The 24,995-nt window shown below is 44.0% G+C and overlaps 1 protein-coding gene across 1 annotated transcript in view; it reads right to left on the bottom strand.

The window, feature by feature from the left end:
- Positions 1-1,948: 1,948 nt before the first annotated feature.
- The window catches only part of LOC132824600 (synaptotagmin-A), a 600,624-nt gene continuing 577,577 nt past the window's right edge, over positions 1,949-24,995 (bottom strand). The window contains exons 9-10 of the mRNA XM_060839187.1: positions 7,013-7,146; positions 1,949-2,527 (exon numbers count right to left, since the gene is read on the bottom strand). Of these exons, the coding sequence (XP_060695170.1) occupies positions 2,321-2,527; positions 7,013-7,146 (341 nt within the window). The 3' untranslated portion in view covers positions 1,949-2,320. The remainder of the gene's footprint in view (positions 2,528-7,012; positions 7,147-24,995) is intronic.

The raw sequence follows: 24,995 nt of genomic DNA, 5'->3' as shown, positions 1-24,995 counted from the left end.
TGTTACAGCAGCAACATAAGAAATGGAACCACGGAAGGCCATTCCATTCCCTGAGCCAGATCTGTCATTAAAATATGAATGTGGTGGATCTGATTGTAATCACATCTGCACTTTCCTGCTAGCTTCACCTGATTCCCCATATAACGCTCGGCTCCTTATCAATCAAACATCTGTTGAATCCATCATTGAATATATTCAATGCTGTAGCCTCTAGCACTCCTGGGGGAGAGAACTCCAATATCTTTACATTACGCTACCACCTACACGTCAGGCAGCATTTCACTGGCGTTGGGTTTTCTTAACGTGAAAGGTGCAATCTGAATACAAGTTCATATTTTGCCTTGTTATTGCTCAGAGTACAAACTCCCCACAAATTTCACAGATCGTTAATCCTTTAAATCTGTAACCAATTTTTATTTTTTTTATAAACAAACAGTAAGTAACACGTAATTTTACAGTCATTTAAAACATCAACTGGAAATAAAACAGTTTCTTGAACACCAGAGGAATATTAAGTCATATAAACATCAGAAACTTCACAATGTCATTCACTACACAAAGTGAACTCAAATCAGATAGAGAAAGAGAGAATTACTTCACCCAGTATGAAGGTTCACAGAGCTCGCAGCCTCACGAGCAACATGACAGCAGGAACACTGCAATACATCGATGACACACATCAAGCATTCAAGCAGGATAGGTCATGTCAGTGATCAGACACAAAGGTAACTGGTTATCATTCTACAACATCTGATGCTAATGTTTTTTACACTTCATTATCATAAAGATTAGCATTTAATTATGGATTGTTGTCTCACAGCAGGCTTAGATATTCTTTATTAAATACAAAGGGAGGAGGGGCACCGTCTGGTTATGGCTGTACTTAAGTTGTGACTATCAGAAAGAATTAGAATCCTTTATTTGGCAGTGTCTTTTTGTTTTATACATATATATATATATATCTGCTTCTTGATATGACTTAACTTCGTCAATTAAACCCGCACATTACCATCTCAGTGGCAGTTTCTGACACAATGTGCTCGTTGCCTGACTTTGTTAAAATCCTGAGCTAAGTTTATACTAACATTGAATAACTAAAGCTTTCCATACGACTGCTCGGTCTTACATCCAAGGCGTTGTGGCCCGTGATAGGAGAACACCATTTCACAATGCTTTGTGTTTATCATTGCACAGTGCTCGAAAATGATGCTGTTTGCGATTTTGTCAGTTTCTGCTGTTTCCCTGGAATTCGAGATTTAGCTCTCCTGCACAGATACCGCCCCTCCGCCCCCTCAGTGCTGTGTTGGTCCCCATTGTCTGAGTGGAACTTGGGGTGTCGGAGGGGGGAAGTTATGCAGTCAACCTGACAGGGCAGTGGAAAGGAATGATTATCCTGGCAAGAAATTAAAACAGATAAACTCACACATCAGAATCAAAATTACTATTCAATAAACTTGTTGCTATCCCAATGAAGATTCTATATTTCTAAGCACACAGGGCAGTCACAGTGATACACAGAACAGTCCTTTAGACTCTAATGGAATGACTGGTAGCTTTAATAATTAGTGCCATTGACTACATTAGAACAAGAGAAAACATTTAAAAACTCTTTCCAAAGTGTGTGCCAATACACAAAACGGTGATGGCACTTGCTTCAGTTCATTACTCCTGTCTCTCTCGCTTACCTTAACTGAAATGTGATCCCTTCCTGCTCAATAGGTTTCACAAGAAGGAAATCACTGGAATGCAGAAGAAATATGTAACTCATAATAAATAGCATTGACTTTCCTATTCATCAGTCAATTTATATAATTTAAAATAGAACATCTTATTAAAAACAATACACAGAATAAGAAATGCTAACAACATACAAACGCACAGACTAGAAATCATTTTCCGCTTTACGGTGTATATACAACTGTGAGATACATATTTCAATCATGCCCTATCTACACAGATCATATTGCTTAAAAGGATGATAGTTTTGGAAAGGAGTGTTGACATGAAGGAATATTTGTTCTTAACCAGATCTACGTTTAAATAATGGTGCAGTGCAGAGGGAAAGGGACTGAATAGGGGGAGAGTAACCACTGGAAGTGGCTGGGAAGGGAAAACCAGTAAAACTAGTCAATGAGAACATACTGGTCTGCCTCACCTTGTGTACTTTACAATGGAGGACCAGTATGACCAGTATGTTGCCCACTTCCTAGTATTACTGTTTTTGTTTCCAGGTTTTTTTCCCTCTGGGGTTGGAGGCTGAGGTACAATATTTACACACACTTGATGATGAGTATTAAATGGAGAAACACTGAAAGGCTTTTCATTTCTTCAGGCCAAGGGCGACATCCACTTCTTCCTCAGACTGCAGGGTGTGCCATTGTGCGATGGGACGCCTTGGATTGGCTAGCATGTCTGACCAATGGCGAAGCTCTGCAGCTGTGCTGTTGTAGCCAACAAAGACCTTCCCGATAGCATCATTTTTGCCGATCTTGTCATAGTCCAGGACAGTGACAACAACCTGCACCTTCTGTGGGAGAATAAACATGGAAGATGGTTACAAGGACATGGCAATGCAAAGCTGCCCTTTACTGATTCAGTTCTGCTCAATGATCAGGAACTGGTCTTCCACTTCCATGAGATGAGGAACAGCCTTGTGCTGTGTGTAAGAGCTCTGTCACATGCAGTCACAGCTGAAGTTTCAGAGCTTTCTGATACTTTACACGAAGTGAAGGCTGACACTGTGCTTTAAGCAAATGAGTTCTAAATCATAAAATCATACAGCACACCAGAGGCCCTTCAGCCCATCAACTCAGTACTGCCAAAGATACGCTTCTACCTATGCTAGTCCCACTTTCCTGTACTAGGCACATAGTGTGACAATGCTATAGCTTCAAGAGGTTATATTGCCCTGGTTTCTTTCTGGAGAGGGGTTGAACAAGAGGTACCAAGCCAGCTAGTTAAGACCACCGGAGAGATACGAAGCCAGCTAGTTAAGACCACCGGAGTGAACAGCTTGGGAGGCCTTGGGTCTATTTTAATGCAGCCTGAGAGGGTGTAGCTAGCTCTCACCGATGAGGATTTCTGGCTTTTGGTTTCTCAGTAACATCAGAAGCTATTGGGGTCTCAACAGAACAGTCAATGTCTACTGGCTGCTGCTTTCACTGAATTTTCTTGATGTTTTTTTTCCCTGCTGGATGTGAGAGCCCGTGTCTGAATTTGCCTTTTTTTTTCCAAGGGGAGTGTTTATGGGATGTTGCTATATTGGAACAGTTAATTAGTAATAGTTAATATATCTGTTATTCTGTTAAGTTTCCAATAGAGTTATTTTAAATTTCTCTTTCTTTGGTGGAATTTTAACTACAGTGTTGAAATAAATTGTGTTTTGCTAACATCGAGCAGTCTGACCAGTCACATTGCACCAGGAACAGAAACTTCACATTCACCTTTAAAATAAGAAACATTTTGGACATATGCTACCTTCTTAAAATATTTTGAGGGGGTCTGGTCTGGGTCATAACAATAGCCTTGAGGGTTATGATATTTTGAGTGGGTCATCCAAGTCCTTTTTAAAGCTTTGTGAGATTTCCCACCTCAACATCACCCCCATCCCTCCCCCCCACACCCCCCCCACCCCCAGGCAGTGCATTCCAGACTCCCGCCAACCAATGCGTGAAAAGAAACATTTTCTCAAGTCCCCTCCAATATTCCAGACTTTCACTTTAACAATGATGCCACCTTGTTACTGACCTTTTTACTCAGGGGATCAGCTGCTCTCTGTTCACCCTGCCCATGCCCCTCATCATCATCTACACCTCAACCAGATCCCTTCTCAGCCTCCCCTGTTCGAAGGAAACCAACCCCATCCTTTCCAGCCTTTCTTGATCTCAGGGATAAGGGGCTCATCACATAAGGAGCAGCTGAGGACTCAGGGTCTGTCCTCAGTGGAGTTTAGAAGGGTGGGGGGGGGGGGTGGTGGAGAGATCTGATCGAAACTAACAGAATACCGAGCGGCCTGAACAGAGTGGACATTGGGAAGATGTTTCCACTAGTAGGAGACACCAGGACCTTAGGGCACAGCCTCAGAGTGAAGGGAGGGCCCTTTAAGAGAAGTTTCTTCAGCCAGAGAGGGGGGAATCTGTGGGACTCGTTACTGCAGAGGGCTGGGGAGGCCAAGTTACTGAGAGTATATAAGACAGAGATAGATAGGTTCCTGATCAGTAAGGGGATCAAGGGTTACAGGGTGAAGGAAAGAGAATGGGGTTGAGAAACCGACCAGCCATGATTAAATGGTGGTGCAGACTAGATGGGCCGAATGGGCTAATTCTGCCACTATATCTTATGGTCTTATGGTTCAAATTGTAAAAGCAATCCCAGTCATTTACGCCAGTGAGGGGTCCAGGTGTTGGTGACAGGGGAATTTTTCAATCGCCTCAGTCCTGCTCAGTATTTGTGATGCCACTAATACGGGTTTTTTTTCACTTGTTCAGCAGTGCCAATCAGGCGGTGGTTTATGGGAAGGTGGCAAAGGTCACCACTTTCTTTATTGTCTCCAAACAATTAAAAAGCCCCCAATCCATTTCCTGGTACTAACTATGGGTGATTATATTAATTGTGCATTGATAATATTCCTGGATGTTATTGAAAACAGTGTTTTTGCTGTTTGTGTTGCCCTATTATAGTCATGGAACCAAGTGTCAGTCATCTCCGCTCCCGAACATCTCTGCAGGAGCTCCTCAGGGGAGTGACCTAGGCCTAACCATCTTCAGCTGCTTCCATACGCCCTTCCCTCCATCATCAGGTCAGAACTGCACAATGATTCCCCAATGATTGCACAATGTTCAACACCTTTCATTATTCAGGTACTGAAGCCGTCTATATTCAAATGCAGCAAGACCTGGACAGTACCCAGACAGGTATAATATTTGTGCTACACAAACTCCATGCAATGCCCACCTCCAACAAGAGAAAAACCTTTCACTCTTGACATTCAATTACCATCGCTCAATCCCCCAGCATCAACATCCTAAGAGTAATCATTGCTCAGAGACTGAACTGGACTCACCATATAAACACACTGGCTACAAGAGCAGGTCAGAGGATAGGAATACTGAAGCAATTAACTCACCTCCTGACTCCCCAAAGCCTGTCCACCATCTACAAGGCACAAGTCAGGAGTGTGATGGAATACTCCCCACTTGCTGGATGGGGGCAGCCCCAACAACACTCAAGAAGCTCAACACCATCCAGGACAAAGCAGCCCACTGATCGGCATTACATTCCCAAGCACCCACTCCCTCTACCAACAATGCTCAGTAGCAGCAGTGTACATCAGCTACAAGATGCACTGCAGCACCTTATCAGCACCTTCCAAACCCACAACCACCTCCATCTAGAAACAGATACACGGGAACACCACCCTCTACAAGTTTGCCTCCAAGTCACTCACCTTCCTAACTTGGAAATATATCGCCATTCCTTCACTGTCAATGGGTCAGAATCCTGGAATTCCCTAAGGGCATTGTGTGTCTACCCACAGCACATGGATTGTTGTGGTTCAAGAAGGTAGCTCACCCCCACCTTCTCAAGGGGCAATTAGGGATGGGCAATAAATACTGGGCCCAGCTGGTGTTGCCCCATGTCCCAAGAGCGAATAAAAAGTTAATGACAGTTTGCATGAACGCTACTTTGTATTGAGCAGGTGAAGGAATAATCTAATTGATCAGTGAAAGGATCCAATGGGGTAGATGGGCAGAAATAATCTCCTCAGTGCAAAAGTCCAGAGTCTGAAAGTTAAAATTCGAGCAGAGCTCTGCAGCTGTTTAGAAAGGGCAGTGGACATTTAGAACTCCGTCTTTCTCAAAAGGCTGTGGGTTGATTGGAATTTTCAGAATTGGGTCTGGCAGATCTTTCTGAGGTTGAGTTGTGAAGGAATATGGACTATTGGTCGATTGGTGGCACATTAATTGGGAGCTTTATGGCTTCCTCAAGCTTCCTTTGTTTTAATTCATTCACAGAAAGAATTCAAGTCAGCATTTACTGCCCATCCCTAACTGCCCAAAAGACAGAAAGAATCAATCACATTGCTCTGCGTCTGGAGTCACACGTAGGCTATACCAGGCGAGATTGGCAGATTTCCTTCCCTCAGGGACATCACTGAACCAGCTCGGTATCCCCCTAACAATTAACATTCATCATCATTAAATCACAGATTTTTATTGAATTCAAATTCCCCCTCTGGAAGGATTTGAACTCAGGACCCCAGAATTTTAGCTGAGTTTCTGGATCAATAGTCTAGCGATCATACCACTAGGTCATTGCCTGACCTTCTCTATTAGAGCACAGACAAGTGAGGATTCTCTCTATAATTCAAGTTGGACACAGCCCCTTTTCTTTGGCCTGCTGTCTAACCTGGAATGGGCTGCAACAGCAACATAACAATTGCAAAGTTAGTTTTAAACCGCTGCCCCTAAGCTGGGGGATTCGGCAGCTCCTAGGGACAGTGACGAGTTTGATTGAGCTCTTTCACACATTGAGAAAACATGGAATATTTATGCTGTGTAAAGTTTTACTGCACAGAAGGAGGCTAATCAGCCCCTGGGCTACCTCTTTGAAGGTTAGTTCATTAACCCCACAGGCCTGCTCCTTTCCTATGGCTATGCCATACTTGCCTGTTTAATTATTGATCCAATTTCCTTCTGAAAGTTTTCACTGAATCTGATCTGAGCATTCTGAATCAAAACAATCCATGACACAAAAAGAATTCTCTTCTGCCTCCCCTGTTTCTGTTCCAATTATCTGACATTGGTGTTACTCATCCTGCCACCAGTGGAACCATTTCTGAAATATTTGTTTCATGAAATTCCTCACTATTCTGAACATCTCTGATTAATCTCCCCTAACTTTCCCTGTTTGATGAGAGAATGATTTCATCTTCCCTTTGTCTCTCACTGTGCCTCTCATGTCTGCAGCTGTTCTGGTCTTGCTCACTAGTGGATGTGATCATTGCTGTTACCTGGATTTGCTCAAATGGTACTTCAAAGCTGAAGGACTCGTTGTAGTAGGGGTTAAGGGTATTTTTCTTAATTGTTGTCTTCTTTTTCTTCAGCCTTTTACCATTCTGCATCAGATGGATCTTCACGTAGGGATCTAGGAAAGTAATAACAAACAAAATATAAAATATGATCAGTAATGGCTTTGCAATTCACTGCAGACTCGGTATTTTTAGTGCAACTATGCTCTCAGTAAATGTTTTTCACGTGTGGGAATTTGCATTTTCCTTTTTCCTGGTAAACTGACCAGCTGAAGTTTCTGTTTCGATTCTCATGGTCATGAACTCAGGATGCCCCACCTGTTGCAATGTAGGAAATGGTCACTTGTGTACAGCTAACTCCTTCATTAGTAACCGGATTATTTGCAGTAGTTTTTTTTCCCTTTATTCATGGGGTGAGGACATCGCTGGCTAGGCCAACATTTATTGCCCATCCCTAATTCACCCAGAGGGCAGTTTAGAGTCAACTATGTTGCTGTGGATCTGGAGTCACATGTCGGTCTGACCAGACAAGGATGGCATTTTCTCTCAGTTAAAGGACATTAATGAACCAGGTGGGTTATTCCAACAGTGGATTCATGATCATCATTTATATAAATGATTTCGATACGATTATAGGAGGTACAGTTAGTGAGTTTGCAGATGACCCCAAAATTGGAGGTGTAGTGGACAGCAAAGAGGGTTACCTCAGATTACAACAGGATCTGGATCAGATGGGCCAATGGGCTGAGAAGTGGCAGATGGAGTTTAATTTAGATAAATGCGAGGTACTGCATTTTGGGAAAACAAAACTTAGCAGGACTTATACACTTAATGGTAAGGCCCTAGGGAGTATTGCTGAACAAAGAGACCTTGGAGTGCAGGTTCATAGCTCGTTGAAAGTGGAGTCGCAGGTAGATAGGATAGTGAAGAAGGCGTTTGGTATGCTTTCCTTTATTGGTCAGAGTATTGAGTACAGGAGTTGGGAGGTCATGTTATGGCTGTACAGGACATTGATTAGGCCACTGTTGGAATATTGTGTGCAATTCTGGTCTCCTTCCTATCGGAAAGATGTTGTGAAACTTGAAACGGTTCAGAAAAGAGTGTCGGAGGCCGAGGGGTGACCTTATAGAGGTTTACAAAATTATGAGGGGCATGGATAAGATAAATAGACAAAGTCTTTTCCCTGAGGTGGGGGAGTCCAGAACTAGAGGGCATAGGTTTAGTGTGAGAGGGGAAAGATATAAAAGAGACCTAAGGGGCAACGTTTTCATTCAGAGAGTGGTACGTGTATGGAATGAGCTGCCAGAGGAAGTGGTGGAGGCTGGTACAATTGCAACATTTAAGAGGCACTTGGATGGGTATATGAATAGGAAGGGTTTGGAGGGATATAGGCCAGGCACTGGCAGGTGGGACTAGATTGGGTTAGGATATCTGGTCAGCATGGACGGGTTGGACTGAAGGGTCTGTTTCTGTGCTGTACATCTCTCTGACTCTAAATTGCAGATTTTTGTTTAGTTGAATTCAAATTCCACAATCTACCATGGCAGGATTTGAAACTGGGTCCCCAGGACATTATCTGGATCTCTGGATTAACAGGCCAGTGACAATACCACGAGGCCATCACCTCCCACTTCTGATCTAGTGATGTTGGTTAAGGAATAAATATTGGGGTGGACTCTCTTGGTCCTCTTTGTTGGTGGACGGAAAGACTAGGCCTCTCTTTAACATTTCATGTGAAAGCCAGTACCCACAGCAGTGCTGCACTCCCTCAGTACTACACCGTGAGCATTGGCCTAGAGTCCCTATGTCAATTTTTGTGGATACTTTGTGATTTGCTGCTGACACCAAATCCTGAAACATAGTTTCCTTTATGTGCTGCAGATTAATTAAAGCCCACTTCCAGTTTTTGTCTTTACCCTACAATAATGATGACACTTTGGTGATACATATCATTCATGAAGCAATCTGGGACATTGTGAGGATTAAAAAGATGCTACAGAAATGCAGGGTTCTCCCTTGCACATGCAGGCATGACAGGAGGGATGCAGATGGCAGTGAGCAGGCAGCCAAGGTAAATACATTAATCCCATGTCACTAGTTTAAACTGTGAGCTGCTTTTATTCAATGGGAGACTGTCCTAGTTTTTGAGGTCTTTTCATTGAATCCTAAGGCATAAAAGGAGAGAGTTTGATGAATCCTAGTCTATTCCAACTTCCTGAAAGAACTATCCCATTCATCCATTTCTTCTGCCCTTTCCCCACAATCCTGAAAACATTCACTTTTCAAGAATTCATCCAATCTCCTTTTGAAAGTGACTGTTCACGCAGATTCCATTTTGTTCAGGCAGTAGTTTCCAGATCAGAATAATCCTCCTCTGTCCCATATCATCACTGACTTGCATGACAGAAAGGGGGGTTGATGAAATTGCAAAGTCCACAACTATTTTAACTCCAGCATTGGATCACATTGTCTGGGACATTGTATTTACATCAGACAGCAATTTGGGGAACTCAGATTGAAACATTTCCAGTGTAACACTTGCAAAATGCCACATCCTAATAGTTCCATGACTCTGCATATTGTTTTTGTACTTGAGTGAAATGTAAGTAAAATTGTCACAGACTCATTGAAGATGATTGCATTTCATCAGGGCCTTAAATCTTTCATTTATTCTTGGTTTAGGATGATTACACCCAAGGTCTTTTTCTCAAGCTTTTGTTTATGCAATATATTTATTAAACATTCATGAATAAGTAAACTCAGAGGAAAGATATGTCTTCATTTTGTGTTGCACTTAGAGTATTTGTGTTAATCTTTCCAGCAGATTGTGGCACTGAATGTGAAATAAGAATTATGCCCATGCAAAGTTATTTTAACATTCAACAAAAGTATCTGTATGCATTTTCCACAACATTGAAAATCCCAGCACAAAATGAGGCTATATGGCCTATTGTCCATGCGCTGGTCCCTATGATACCTGGACTTTGAACATTGAACATTGAACCTTACAGGGCAGTACAGGCCCTTCAGCCCTCAATGTTGTGCTGACCTGTGAAACCAATCTGAAGCCTATCTACCCCACACTATTTCATTCTCATCCATATGTCTATCCAATGACCATTTAAATGCCCTTAAAGTTGGCGAGTCTACTACTGTTGCAGGCAGAGCATTCCACGCCCCTCCTACTCTCTGAGTAAAGAAACTACCACTGACACCTGTCCTATATCTATCACCCCTCAATTTAAAGCTATGTCCCCTCATGCTAGCCATCACCATCTGAGGGAAAAGGCTGGACAATGAGAGCCTATCTAACCCTCTGATTATCTTAGATGTCTCAAATAAGTCATCTCTCAACCTCCTTCTCTCTAATGAAAACAGCCACAAGTCCTTCAGCCTTTCCTCATAAGACCTCCCCTCCAAACCAGGCAACATCCTAGTAAATCTCCTCTGAACCCTCTCCAAAGTTTTCCCATCTTTCCTATAATGCGGTGACCAGAACTGTATGGAATACTCCAAGTGCGGTCGCACCAGAGGTTTGTACAGCTGCAGCATGACCTCATGGCTCCGAAACCCAATCCCTCTATCAATAAAAGTTAAAACACTGTATGCCTTCTTAACAAGCCTTTCATCCTGGGTGGCAAACTTCAGGGATCTATGTACTTGCACACCGAGATCTCTCTGCACATCTACACTACCAAGGATCTTACCATTAACCCAGTACTCTGCATTTCTGTTACTCTTTCCAAAGTGAATCAGCTCACACTTTTCCACATTAAACTCCACTTGCCACCTCTCAGTCCAGCTCTGCAGCTTATCTATATCCCTCAGTAAGCTACAACATCCTTCAGTACTATCCACAACGCCACCGAGCTTAGTGTCATCTGCAAATTTACTAACCCATCCTTCTACGCCCTCATCTAAGTCATTTATAAGAATGACAATACAGATTCTTGTGGTACCCACTGGTAACTAAACTCCAGGTTGAACATTTCCCATCAACCACCACCCTCTGTCTTCTTTCAGCTAGCCAATTTCTGATCCAAACCGCTAAATCACCTTCAATCCCATGCTTGCATATTTTGTGCAATGGCCTATCGTGGGGAACCTTATCAAACGCCTTACTGAAATCCATATACACCACATCAACCGTTTTACCCTCACTCTTGGTCACCTTCTCAAAGAACTCAATAAGGTTTGTGAGATATGACCTACTCTTCACAAAACTGCGTTAACTATCCTTAATCCACTTATTCTTTTCTGTATGATTATAAATCCTATTGTTTATAATCTTGCCCACAACTGAAGTAAGGTTCACAGGTCTATAATTACCAGGGTTGTCTCTACTCCTTTTCTTGAATAAGGGGACAACATTTGCTACCCTCCAGTCTCCTGGCATTATTCCTGTGGATAATGTTGACATGAAGATCAAAGCCAAAGGCTCAGCAATCTCCTCCCTGACTTCCCAGAGAATCCTAAGATAAATCCCCCATCCGGCCCAGGGGACTTATCTATTTTTACACTGCTAACACCTCCTCCTTGTGAGCCTCAATCCCATCTAGTCCAGTAGCCTGTATCTCAGTATTCTCCTCGAATACATTGTCTTTTTCTGGTGTGAATACTAAAGAAAAATATTAATTTAGCATTCACCGATCTTCTCTGACACTACACAGAACTTCCTGATTAGTCCTAATCTTACTCTCATCGTTCTTTTCTTCCTGACAGACCTATAAAAGACCTTAGGCTTTTCCTTGAACCTATTCACCAATGACTTCTCACATTGCCTCCTGGTTCTTCTTAGCTCTGTCTTTTGGTCTTTCCTGGCTGACTTGTAACACTCAAGCACCCTAACTACGTCTTCACGTCTCATCCTAACATAAACCTCCTTCTTCCTCTTGACAAGAAATTCAACTTCCTCAGTAAACCACAGCTCCTGCGCTCGACAACACCCTCCCTGCCTGACAGGTACATACTTATCAAGGACACGCAGTAGCTGTTCCTCGAACAAGCTCCACATTTCAATCGTGCCATCCCCTGCAGTTTCCTTCCCCATCCTATGCATCCTAAATCTTGCCTAATCGCATCATAATTGCCTTTCTTCCAGCTATAACTCTAACCCTGTGGTATATACTTATCCTTTTCCATCAATAAAGTAAACATAACCAAATTGTGGTCACTATCACCAAAGTGCTCACCTACCTCCAAATCTAACACCTGGCCGGGTTCATCACCTGACTTCAGAGACAAAAACAGAAAGTGCTGGAAGAACTCAACATGTGAGGAGGGAAAGTAGAGTTAACAGTTTGAGTCCAGTTACCCGTCTTCAGAACAGGTAATCAGGGATTAAGATATGAGCTGGGATTATATAAATTAGACCAGCTTTCTCTAGAATTAAGGGGGTGACCTGATTGAAGTCTTCAAGATATTAATGAGAAAAGGCAGGTTAGATAAGGAGAAACTATTTCTGCTGGTTGGAGATTCTAGAGTGAGGGGGACAGTGTGAGAATGAGGGCCAGAGCGTTCCGCAGAGATGTTAGGGAGCAGCGTTACACACAAAGGGGTGGGAAGGGTTTGGAACGCTCTTCCACAAACAGCAGGGGGTATTAGTTTAAATCTGAGAAGGATAAGCCTTTTGTTTAGCAAAAAGATATTAAGGGTTATGGGCCAAAGGCAGGGATATGGAGTTAGGCCGCAGCTCAATCATGATTCTGGATAAAAGTAAATTACTGTGGATGCTGGAATCTGAAACCAAAAGAGAAAATGCTGGAAAATCTTGGCAGGTCTGGCAGCATCTGTAAGGAAAGAAAAGAGCTGACGTTGAGTGGTGGAGTGCAAATGTCACGGATTAGTAACTCAAAACCACAGGGACATGCTTTGGGATCACTGTAGTAAGTAGTGAAATTTCAATTCGGTTCTTAACATCTGGCCTCATAAAACACTCTGGTTGTTAAATACCAGTTATGAAGATGGGTCATACTAGACTTGAAAAATTAACTCCGATTTCTCTCCCTCTACAGACCTGCCGAGTTTCTCCTGCATTCTCTGCACTTTCAGAATTGAAGCAATTGCAATATTTTGCTTTTCATTAAAATGTTATTGATTGTTGTAAAGATCCGTCTGGTTCATAATGCACCTCGGAAAAGGAAACCTGATGTCCTTACCTGGTCTGGCTTACATTAGACTCCACACCCACAGCAATGTGCTTGGTTCCAAACTGCCCTCTGAGTTGGCACAAGTAACGACTCAATTCAAGGATAATTAGCCCATCCTCAAAGGAATAGCAAAAAGGAGAGATTTCTGTGGTGAATTATGTTACTTCTCCTTCTCCAATAGGAGAATTACAACTTCACACGGAAGGAGAGAGCTCCAGGAAATACAATTCAATTCAGCGCTGGAGGATCATTCAGCACAGAATCATCCATTTGCCATATCTGAGGAACATAGGAACAGGAATAGGCCATTCCATTGATCCACTACTCAATAGGATCATGGTTGAAACCAAAAGAGAAAATGCTGGAAAATCTCAGCAGGTCTGGCAGCACCTGTAAGGAGAGAGAAGAGCTGACATTTCAACCCATCTTCATAACTGGTATTTAACAACCAGAGTGCTTTATGAGGCCAGATGTTAAGAACCGAATTGAAATTTCACAACTTACTACAGTGATCCCAAAGCATGTCCCTGTGGTTTTGAGTTACTAATCCGTGACATTTGCACTCCACCACCAATTAGATTGTGCAGAGATAACCAGGTACAAAGCTTGAGAGGTACCATTAGACATCAGCGTAGGGCAAGGCCTCCAGGGTCAAACACAGCCAGTGTGGAGATCAAGCCGGTGCTCTGTATCATCCTGTAGCTATCCAATCAACTGTGCGAACTGAATCCACCCACCTCCTCATTATTCTCACGAGGTACTGACCCTCCGACAGTGCGGCACTCCCACAGCACTGACCCTCCAACAGTGCAGCACTCCCTCAGCACTGACCCTCCGACAGTGCAGTACTCCCACAGCACTGACCCTCCGACAGTGCAGCACTCCCTCAGCACTGACCCTCCGACAGTGCGGCACCCCCTCAGCATTGACTCTCCGACAGTGCGGCACTCCCTCAGCACTGACCCTCTGACAGTGCGGCATTCCCTCTGCACTGACCGCCGACAGTGCGGCGCTCCCTCAGTACTGACCCTCTGGTAATGAGGTGCTCCCTCAACACTGACCCTCCGACAGTGTGGCACTCCCTCAGCACTGACCCTCCAACAGTGAGGCGCTCACTCAGTACTGACCCTCTGACAGTGAGGCGCTCCCTCAGTATAAGCTCCAAATGTCCCAGAGTATCTATTCTATGGAAATGCTGATACCCCTGGAATAAGCCTGTGACTCTGAAATGATTGCTAACCACTAACTCTGAGCTGTGCTCCGAGGGAATGAGCAAAGTCCAAAGATGAAGGATTGAATAAGAAACTCTCACCCTGCTGACAATGTCACTTTGACAGCAGCAAGAAGATCTGCCTTTATTTTGAGAATAACGGTCCCTGTTAAATTCACTTTAGAAAGCAGACAATTAATTACATTAAAGGCAAAGTATTGCAGATGGTGGAGATCGAAATGAAAACACTTCATCGTGTTTAGATGAGGCTTTCTTAAAGATTATGGCAAGGGCACAGATGTATCATCTTAGACTCTCAAGCAGTTTACAAATAAGAATGTGAAGCAGGAGAATTGAATTAAAAACGATCAACATGCCAGGACTTGAGGCTATAATGTTCATCATTCCTGTGAGCAACACATGGTGCATATAACTCACTCAATAACGAGGAAATGTTTCTCCTGAAACCAAGGCAGACGCTTTTCCAGCTCCCAGAATGCTGTGTGTTTTTACAAATGAAAAACCGAATGGTTTGATACAAAATTTAATTTGTACAGGTGCTGGATTATAGTCATGTTTCATGAAAAAGGTTTGAGATATTCTTGGAGTCTTTACACATCTTAATGCAATAACATCCTTGAACTGCACTGAGCTGGATATAACACGTATCATACAAATGTGGAGCATGATCACAGGTAACTCTGACCATCGGCTCTGCGCTTTGACAGAGCTTACTGAATATTCCCACTCCCCTGATCCTTCCTCACAGTCCCACATCATCTTTCTTTTCAGAGTGTATCTTATGCTTTGTTCACTTCAGCCCATGGTGGGTGTGTGACAGCGTTCAGAATGTTTGCCCCTGCAGTCGTCTGCAAAGGAGCAGACTGAGGAGGTCAGGCATGAAGGTGCAGGGGGGTGTTGGCAGTGAGTTGCTGATCTTACTGGGTAATGTTTGTGGTGGTTCAGTCAGGCTTTGACATTCACAAGCTGGTACGAGGGGCCACTGAAATGATACAGCTCCTCAGGACATCAGCAAGTCTCTGACGAGAGAGGAAATTAGTGCCAAGAGATTGGGTTTTGCTGATGTCCAAAGACATTTGCAACTTGATGGTCGTGTTGGTGAGTATGGAACATAGGGTCAGGAAAAGGCCATTCAGCCCTTTAAGTCTATCAGGCATGGTGCTGGAAAATGGCACTGTTTACAAAGTGTGGGAGCTAATGTAGACTGAAAGGATATTTTTTCAGCTTCTGTTTGCATGGGGAAGACAGCCCAGATTGACAATCCTGAAGTCCTGAACCCGAGATTGAAGGTTGACATCTGACCCCTCCACGCTGGTGGTGAATTATAATTCAGGGAGACCATCGGATAGACTACTGAGGGAGCGATGTGTGTAAACACAGGAGAAATAGCCAAAATAGATCATTTCCCCAGCCTGAGACCACAAGACAATGTAACATGATTATGGCTAACCCTCTGACTCGACTCCACCTTCTCATCTCTTCCCTAAATCCTTTCATTCCACGAGGTACCAAAAGTCTCACTGTCTCAGTCTTGAATTTATTCATGAATGAAGCTGCTACAACCGTCTCGAGGAGAGAATAACAAAGATTCTCAAACCAATGAGTTTCAAACAGTTACAGAATACGACGCCATTCAGCCCACCATGTTCATGTTGGATTCCAAGTGGATTTGCTGGATTTGTCGGTTTTATGGCTATGTGTCAAACTCAGTGGGCTTGCTGGAGGATTTCCCTCCAGGACTCACTCTGACATTCCCGGACATTCCCTGCCGCTCCCCTCAGTCATTAGTGAGCTACCCAGACTTCACAGGCCAGGGTGAACCATCTAAAAATAGAGCCGGAGGTGGTCTTTGCTGCCGGAACTTTCCGAGATTTACACTGTGGGCCCCAGCTAGACAACACTCAAATCTGCTGCTCAACTGTTATTAATGAGGGCCATTATTACTCGGGGCCATTATTACTCGGGGTCATTATTACTCAGGGTCATTATTACTTAAGGCCATTATTACTGATGACCATTATTACTAAGAATTGTTATTACTGAGGACCATTGCCTGGTCTGGAGGGAAAGTCTTATGAGGAAAGGCTGAGAGACTTGGATCTGTTCTCATTGGGGAGAAGGCGGCTAAGAGGAGATTTGATAGTGACATACAAGATGATCAGAGAATTAGATAGGGTAGCAGTGAAAGACGTTTTCCTAGGATGATGACGTCAGCGTGTACGAGGGGGCATAGCTGCAGATTGAGGGTGACAGATTTAAGACAGATGTCAGAGGCAGGTTCTTTACTCAGAGTGGTAAGGGCGTGGAATGCCCTGCCTGCCAATGTAGTCAACTCAGCCATATTAGGGAGATTTAACAGTCCTTGGATAAGCACATGGATGATGGTGGGATAGTGTAGGGGGATGGGCTTAGATTAGTTCACAGGTCAGTGTAACACTGAGGGCCGAAGGGCCTGTTCTGCGCTGTATAGTTCTGAGGGCCGAAGGGCCTGTTCTGCGCTGTATAGTTCTGAGGGCCGAAGGGCCTGTTCTGCGCTGTATAGTTCTGAGGGCCGAAGGGCCTGTTCTGCGCTGTATCGTTCTCTGTTCTATGTTACTGAGGACAGTGTGAGGATAGGGAATCTCGCTTCACTGTCAGGGACCTGGAGGTCCTGCTGCATTGGGGGATGGGCATGGGTGGAGAGGAGGGCAGTATTTTACCTTCAGACTGTCACAGGACACTGCCACCTGACACTGCCAGCCTAGTGAGAGCTAGTGAATCTGGGTCATGTCAGTGTCGATGGTTAGAACAAAGAACACTACAGCACAGGACCAGGCCCTTCGGCCCGCATGTCCCAAGGCTATGTCGACAAATGATACTTTTCTAAACTAAAACCCTATCGCTTCTACACGATCTCTATCCCTCTATTCCCTGCCTATGCTTACATCTGTCAAGATTCCTCTTAAACATCGCCGTTGTATCCACCTTCACCATCCCTGCTGGTAGCATATTCCAGACACTTATCACGATCTCTGGAAAAAACCTGCCCCTCGCAGTTCCTTTAACCTTACCCCCTTTTACCTTAGACCTATGTCCCTCAGTAATTGATTTCTCTCCCCTGGGAAAAAGACTCAGACTATCCCTCCTGTCCATGCCCCCGCACGTCATTTGTAAACTTCTATCAAGTTGGTCCTCATCCTTCAACATTCAAGGAAAAACAAATCAAATTTGTCCAATCTTTTATCATAGCTAATACCCTCCCAACAGGGCAACATCCTGGTTAACTGTTTCTGTACCCTCTCCAAAGCCTCCACATCCTTATGGGGATGTGGTGACCAGAACTGTACACAATATTCCAAATATGGCCTCACTAAAGTTCTGTAGAGTTGCTAATTTTTATACATTGTGCCCCGACTGATGAAGGTGAAAATGCTATATCCCTTCTTGCCACTGTCAGGAAATCAGTCTGTAGTTGATGCTACTAAAGGTTCTACCATTTTCTGTCAAACTCCCTCCTGCATTAGATCTCCTAAAATGATCATCTCGCATTTGTCCGGACTAAACTCCATCTGCCAATTCTCCACCCAAGTCTCCAGCCTACCTATATCCTTCTGTATTCTTTGCCATCTTCCTCACTATCCACAATTCCCCCAATCTCTGTGTCAGCCCTAAACTTACCAATCAGGCCACATAAATTCTCGTCCAAATATGTATATCACAAACAACAGAGGTCCCAGCACAGATCTGCAATCAGAAAAACACCTTTCCATCACTACTCTCAGTCTACTATGACTAAACCAGTTCAGTATCCATTGTAGCAGCTCACTGTGGACCCCACATGACTTCACCTTTTGTATCAGCCTCCCATGCGGGACCTTGCCAAAGTCCATACAGACAACATCTATAACCCCGCCCTCATCAATCAACTTTGTCACTTCCTCAAAACTGTAATCAAATTTATAAGACACAACCTTCCCCACATAAAGTCATACCATATTTTCCAAATGTGAATAAATCATATCCCTTTGAATCTTCTCCAATAAATTCTCTCCCACTGATGTGAGGTGCACAGGTCTGTAATTTCCGGAATTATCCCTGTTGCCTCTCTTTAATAAAGGAACAACATTGGCTATTCTCCAGCCCGAGGGATCCTCTCTTGGTGACTGAAGAGGATATAAACATTTCATGCAAGGCTACCAATAATTCCCTCTCTTGCCTCCCTCCATTCTTGGACAGATCCCATCAGGTCTTGGGGACTTGTCTACCTTAATGCTTTTCAAAACACCCATTACCTCCTCCTTCCTTACACTGACATGCTTAGAACATTAACATGCCTCCCCTGAGAGTCACCATCTGCCAAGTCCTCCTCCTTGGTGGATACCAATGCATTGTATTCATTAAGGACCCCACCCACTTCCTCCGGCTCTGTGTATAAATTCCCTCCTTTGTCCCTCTTACTCCTTTCATACATGTGAAGTGCCTTGGGATTTTCCATAATCCTGTTTGCCAAGGACATTTCATAACCCCTTACTGCCCTCTTAATTCCTTGTTTGAGTTCTTTCCTGAACTTTTTGTATTCTTTGAGGGTTCTGTCTGTCTTCATTTTCCTAAACATGATGGCAGCCTCTTTTTCTCTTTTTGACTAAGCTCTCAAATAATCTTGTCATCCAAGGTTCCCAAATCTTGCCATCCTTCTCCTTCACTTTTACAGGGATGTGTTGGTCCTGAAGTGTAATTAATTAGCCTTTAAAAGATTCCCAAATGACAGCCATAGATTTAGCCTGAAACAGCCACCTTGTTAAAATTTATTTGTGGGATGTGGGTATTGCTGGCTGGGCCAGTATTTATTACCCATCCCTAGTTGTCCCCTTGAGAAGTTGGGGGTGAGCTGCCTTCTTGAACCACTGCAGTCCATGGGCTGTGGGTAGACCCACAATACCCTTAGGGAAGGAATGTAGACCTTCACCTGAGAACCAGTCTTATCACTATCCAGGAGAGTTGTAAGAAGGTCATGACCCACCAGATCATGCCACCATCTTCGCTTTACTGCCTCATACTCACTCCAGCTGTGTGACTCCATCCACCTTCCAAAGCTCAAGGTCCATTGGTACTCAACACCTTTCCTCAATGGCTGTTACCCACCTCATCTTCCCAAACCGCTAACTCTTCCTGCGCTTTGTGCTTGAGAGTGTGGTGCTGGAAAAGCACAGCAGATCAGGCAGCATCTGAGGAGCACCTTGCTTCTTGGATGTTGCCTGACCTGCTGTGCTTTTCCAGCACCACACTCTTGACTCTGGTCTCCAGCATCTGCAGTTTGCACTTTCTCCTGCTCCTTGTGCCTCCTTTCTCCCCTACTTGGGGACTTTAATCTTTTCTGCTGGTGCCCCTGCCCCTCTCCCACCAGTAACAGTTCTGCTGGTGCCACTTTCATCCAACAGAAACATCACAAACAGGAGCAGGAGGAGGCCATTCAGCCCTTCGAGCCTACTCCACCCTTCAATATGGTCATGGCTGATCCTGCCAACTCAGTCCCCTGTTCACACTTCCTCTCTATACTCTTTCATCTCTTTGCCCTAAGAACAATGTCCAACTCCTTCTTGAAACCACCCAATGTGTTGGCCTAAACTTCTTTCTGTAGCAGTGAATTCCATGGGCTCCCCACTCTCTGGGCGAAGACATTTCTCCTCATCTCAATCCTAAATGGCCTGCCTGAGACCGTGACCCCTCCTTCCTGCATTGACACTGTCTGCTCCTGTTATTGGTTTCTATGAGATCCCCCTTCATTCTTCTCAACTCCAATGAATATAGACCTGACCAATCCCATCTGTCTTCATAGAACAGAGATATCAGACCTGGCCAATATCACTTTGCTCTTCATGGGATTTTGCTATCAACACATTATCTGCCACCATTCCTAAGTTACAACAGCGACTAACCTTTGAAAGCACAGGATTGGTAATAAAACATTTCAGGACCCTCTGAGGTAGTCAAAGACTTTGTGGAAAATCAGGTTCTCGATGTAGCAACACTGAGTTACAGCTGGCTTCCTCTCCCGGGCAGTCACTGATGTGGATCACGCACGTTAAGTGCCGAAGTCTGACTTTCAATCTCAGGAAGCGTTAACAGTTCTTATATTTTGTAAACTGCTGATCCCCCTCAGCATCTCTGTGATTGCCAATGATTCAACTGTCAGTGCAAGACAGGAATGCATCAATTTGTGAAATTGTTTTCCCTCTGCCTTGGCAGCTTTATCTGTTCACTCCCCCTGCCAGCATTAAACACTTTATTAGTTTGCATTTTCCTCTTGGCTGGGGGATTGTTGTGAAGTTGTAAAAACTGTAACCCACAAGAATGTGCAACAAATACTGATCCTAAGAAATCTCTGGTGTTACTGATAATTAATATAAACTCCAAGAGTTCCTTTTTCGCCCCAGTAGTGTTACATATTAACATTCAGTAACTTACTTCAATAGTTTTGGCCATTTTGTATTTCCATGACATTAATTTGATCCAGTTTTAAAGAGAACTCAGAGCTGATCAAACACGTGCCTGAGAAGCAGGAGGAGATCATTTAACTCCTTGAAGTGCTCTGCCTGGATATGGCCAATGGTGATCTGATCACAGCGTCAACTTTACTTCCCTGTCCATTCCCGAAACCTTTTGACTCCCTTGTCAATCAAGAATCTGTCTAACCTGGCCTTAAAACTATTCAATAACCAATGCTCTCTGGAAGGAGAAACCTACAGACCAATCATCTCCAGCAAGCAAACAATGCCCCTCATCTCCATCTGAAAACCCCCTTTTTTTTTACTCTGGTTCTGATCTCTGTCATGAAGAGAAACAGTAACTTTACTGTCGTGTCCCCTCAGGATCTTATACAATTCGATAAGATTCACTCTCACTCTCCTGAACACCAGTGGACGTAGGTCCACCTTTGCCCTTGAAACAATCCCCTCAACCCCGGAATCAGTTGAATGAACCTTCTCATTTAATTATAACCTTTCTTTAAAAAGGTCAGTGTGTAACAGTTCAGATAGGGCCTCACCATCGCTGTGCAGCAGAATATTTTCATTTTCACAAGATGTGGAGGAACTGGTGTTGGCCTGGGGTGGACAAAGTTAAAAATCACACAACACCAGGTTATAGTCCAACAGGTTAATTTGGAAGCGCTAGCTTTCGGAGCGCTGCTCCTTCATCAGGTGGTTGCGGAACTGGATCATAGGACACAGAATGTATAGAGAAAGGTTACAGGGTCATGCAGCTGAATGATATATTGAACAAATTGAACATATCATTTCAGTTGTATGACACTGAGATCTTTTGATATACATTCCGTGTCCTATGATCCTGTTTCACAACCACCTGATGAAGGAGTGACGCTCCGAAAGCTAGTGCTTCCAAATTAACCTGTTGGACTATAACCTGGTGTTGTGTGATTTTTAACTTTATTTACACATGACGTTCTTATTGCAAAATGTAACAACATTTGGTTTGCTTTTTAAACACTTGCTGTGCCTGAACATTAACATTTTTTTGATTCATTTGCCAGCACACCCTGATCTCTGTGTACAGTAGAGTTCCACAATAACTCTCAATTTAAATAATATCCTGATGTTCTATTCTTCCTGCCTTAGTCAACAAATTAATGATTTCCCACATTACATTCACTGTGCAAAATGTTTGGCTATTCACTTAATCTATCTGTATCCTATTGTTTTTTCACAGCTTAGTCTCCAATCTATCTTTGTGTCACTAGCGAAATTAACAATTGTACGTTCAACTCCTTCATCCAAGTCATTGATGTGGATTGGAAACAGTTCATCCCTGTGGCACTGCATGAGTTACATCTGATCAACCTGAAAATGATCCATTTATGCCAACTTTCGGTTTCCCATTAGCGAACCAATCCCTGATCCTTGCTAATACGTTACTTGTTATCTTCCGAGCATTCATTTCTCACAAGAACCTTTGATGTCTCACTTTGTAAAATGCCTTCTGGAAATCTAATCATACAGCACAGTAGGAGATGGGCTCGTAAAGTTACTGAACAAGTAAACAAGAACCAGGCTAAAGCTTTAGGTTTGAATTCCACTGTGGCTGATGGTGAAATTGGAATTCAGTAAATTAAAAGTTTTCCTGCCCCAAAGCCTGTCCACCATCTCTAAGGCACAAGTCAGGAGTGTGAAGGAATACTCCCCACTTATCTGGATGGGGGCAGCTCCAACATGTTTTGACACCATCCAGGACAAAGCAGCCACTTGATTGGCTCCACATCCACAAACATCCCCTCCCTCCACCATCAATGCTCAGTAGCAGCAGTGTGTACTATCTACAAGATGCCCTGCAGAAATTCACCAAAGATCCTCAGACAGCACCTTCCAAACCCACAACCGCATCCATCTGGAAGGACAAGGGCAGCAGATACATGGGAACACCAGCCCCTGCAAGTTCCCCTCCAAGCAAATCACTGTCCTGACCTGGAAATATATCACTGCTCCTTCAGTGTCACTGGGTCTGAATCCTGGAATTCCTTCCCAAACAATACTCTGGGATGTCTATGCAATTACACTGCAGCAGTTCAAGAAGATGGTTCACCACCAATTTCTTAAAGGGACAGTGTATAAGTGTGAACCCAGCCAGTGATGCCCACATCCCATATGAGAAATCTTTGATCTGGGCTGTCAACTCTCTAATCTTATTTTCCTTAATTTGCTCGTGGTTCAGGTAATAAAGCAGAAAGGATTATCTTTGAAGTTCTACCTTTCAATTTTGCCCTAGCTGTTGATCTGCCCAAAGCAGAACCAGGAGCTGTTCCTATTCTGCCATTGGGACTCATGTGGACCACAACAACTGGATCCAAAACCTACTATTTCACTGTCCCTGAGCCCCCAGTGCTGACACTGGGCAGGAGGGATGGCCTGTACTCCAGCTCTTGAGTACAGAGCACTGCATCCACTCCCTAGCCCCACAATCATCTCGATATACTCCCTCTACTGCTGTGCAGTTTGTTCACACCCTCCAGCCACTGCATTCATCCATACAATCTGCAGGAACCTTCAACTTATTACAGTTACAGGATCATAGAGTCATACAACATGGAAACAGGCCCTTTGGTCCAATGAGTCCATGTCTACCATATTCCCAAACTAAGCTAGTCCCACCTGCCTGCTCCTGGCCCAGATCCCTCCAAACCTTTCCTACTTTTCTACTTATCCAGATGTCTTTTAAATGCTGTAATTGTACCCACACCCACCACTTCCTCAGGAAGTCCATTCCACACATGAGCCACTCTCGGTTTTCCCCTCATGTCCTCTTTAAAGCTTTCTCCTCTCACCTTAAAATTATGCCACCTAGTTTTGAATTCCGTCACATGAGGGAAAGACCCTTGCCATTCACCTTATCAATGCCCCTCGTGATTTATAACCATCTATAAGGTCACCCCTCAGCCTCCTACCCTCCAGTGAGAAAGGTTCCTGTCTGTTTGGTCTGTTTTTATATCTCAAACCCTCCATTCCTGACAACATCCTGGTAAATCTTTTTTGAACTCCCTCCAGTTTAATAATATTGTTAAAACTGTGAACCTATTCATGTAATGAAATGGTGGGAGTTGGTAGTACACTTTGAGAAGGGTGTTAAATAACATTTGGGGGGGGATCCAAGATGGCGGCGACCCAGCAAGACTGAGTCCACAGTGCTCTACCCAAAACTTGGGAAAAGTGGGCTATCCACCCCACCACACTCACTAAACCATTTATAATAGTTGTTAACCTTAAATAGTTACCTATTAGTACATTTAAATAGTCTAATACTAGCTGGAAAATGAGTAAAGGGAAGGGAACAGGCGGCTCTAAGAAAGCAGGGACCCCTCCCCCACCCTCTCCCTCTTCAGCTGCAACAAAGGTGTCTTCAGCTGCTTCAGGAGATTTACCAACGAAGATGAGCTTTGAGGAGATGTTTGCCAGGTGGGAGGCGAAGATTGATGCTTTTATCGATGAGTCTCAGCAGAGCAGAGAAGCACTATCAGCCGAGCTGCAGAAGCAGGGCAGAGACATTCAGGAATTGGAATGCCGAGTCAGAGAGGTGGAGTCGAAGGCCGCAGCCTCAGAGACTGCGATAAAATCAACAGCCGACCACATCCGTTTTCTCGAGAATCGAGTCCAGAACCTAGAAAACCACATTGATGACCTTGAAAATCGATGTCGTAGAAAAAATATTCGGTTGTTGGGCCTGCCCGAGCAGGAAGAGGGAGGCCAGCTGACAGCATTCTTAGAGCATTGGCTGCCACAACTTTTAAATCTGCATAATGGATCAGGCCAGGTAAGGGTAGAATGGGCCTACCGGGTCACAGTACGTGGGCCCGGCTCAACCCAGCGCCCACGCCCGGTCCTGTTCCAGCTGCAGAGCTATAGGGAGAGGCAGATGCTCCTGGAAGCCTCAAGAAATCTGGGAAAAGATCCCCAAGCTATGACCCACAAAGGATCCAGGATCATGCTGTTCCAGGACTTCTCCCCAGCTTTGGTCCGAAAGAGGAAGGCATTCGATGAGGCGAAGAAGCGTTTAAGGGACTTAAATATTCAGTACTCCTTACGATATCCAGCGACGCTAC

The sequence above is a fragment of the Hemiscyllium ocellatum genome, chromosome 19, assembly GCF_020745735.1.
Source record: "Hemiscyllium ocellatum isolate sHemOce1 chromosome 19, sHemOce1.pat.X.cur, whole genome shotgun sequence".
Classification (NCBI taxonomy): domain Eukaryota; kingdom Metazoa; phylum Chordata; class Chondrichthyes; order Orectolobiformes; family Hemiscylliidae; genus Hemiscyllium; species Hemiscyllium ocellatum.
This window is presented reverse-complemented; position numbering and strand designations above follow the sequence as displayed.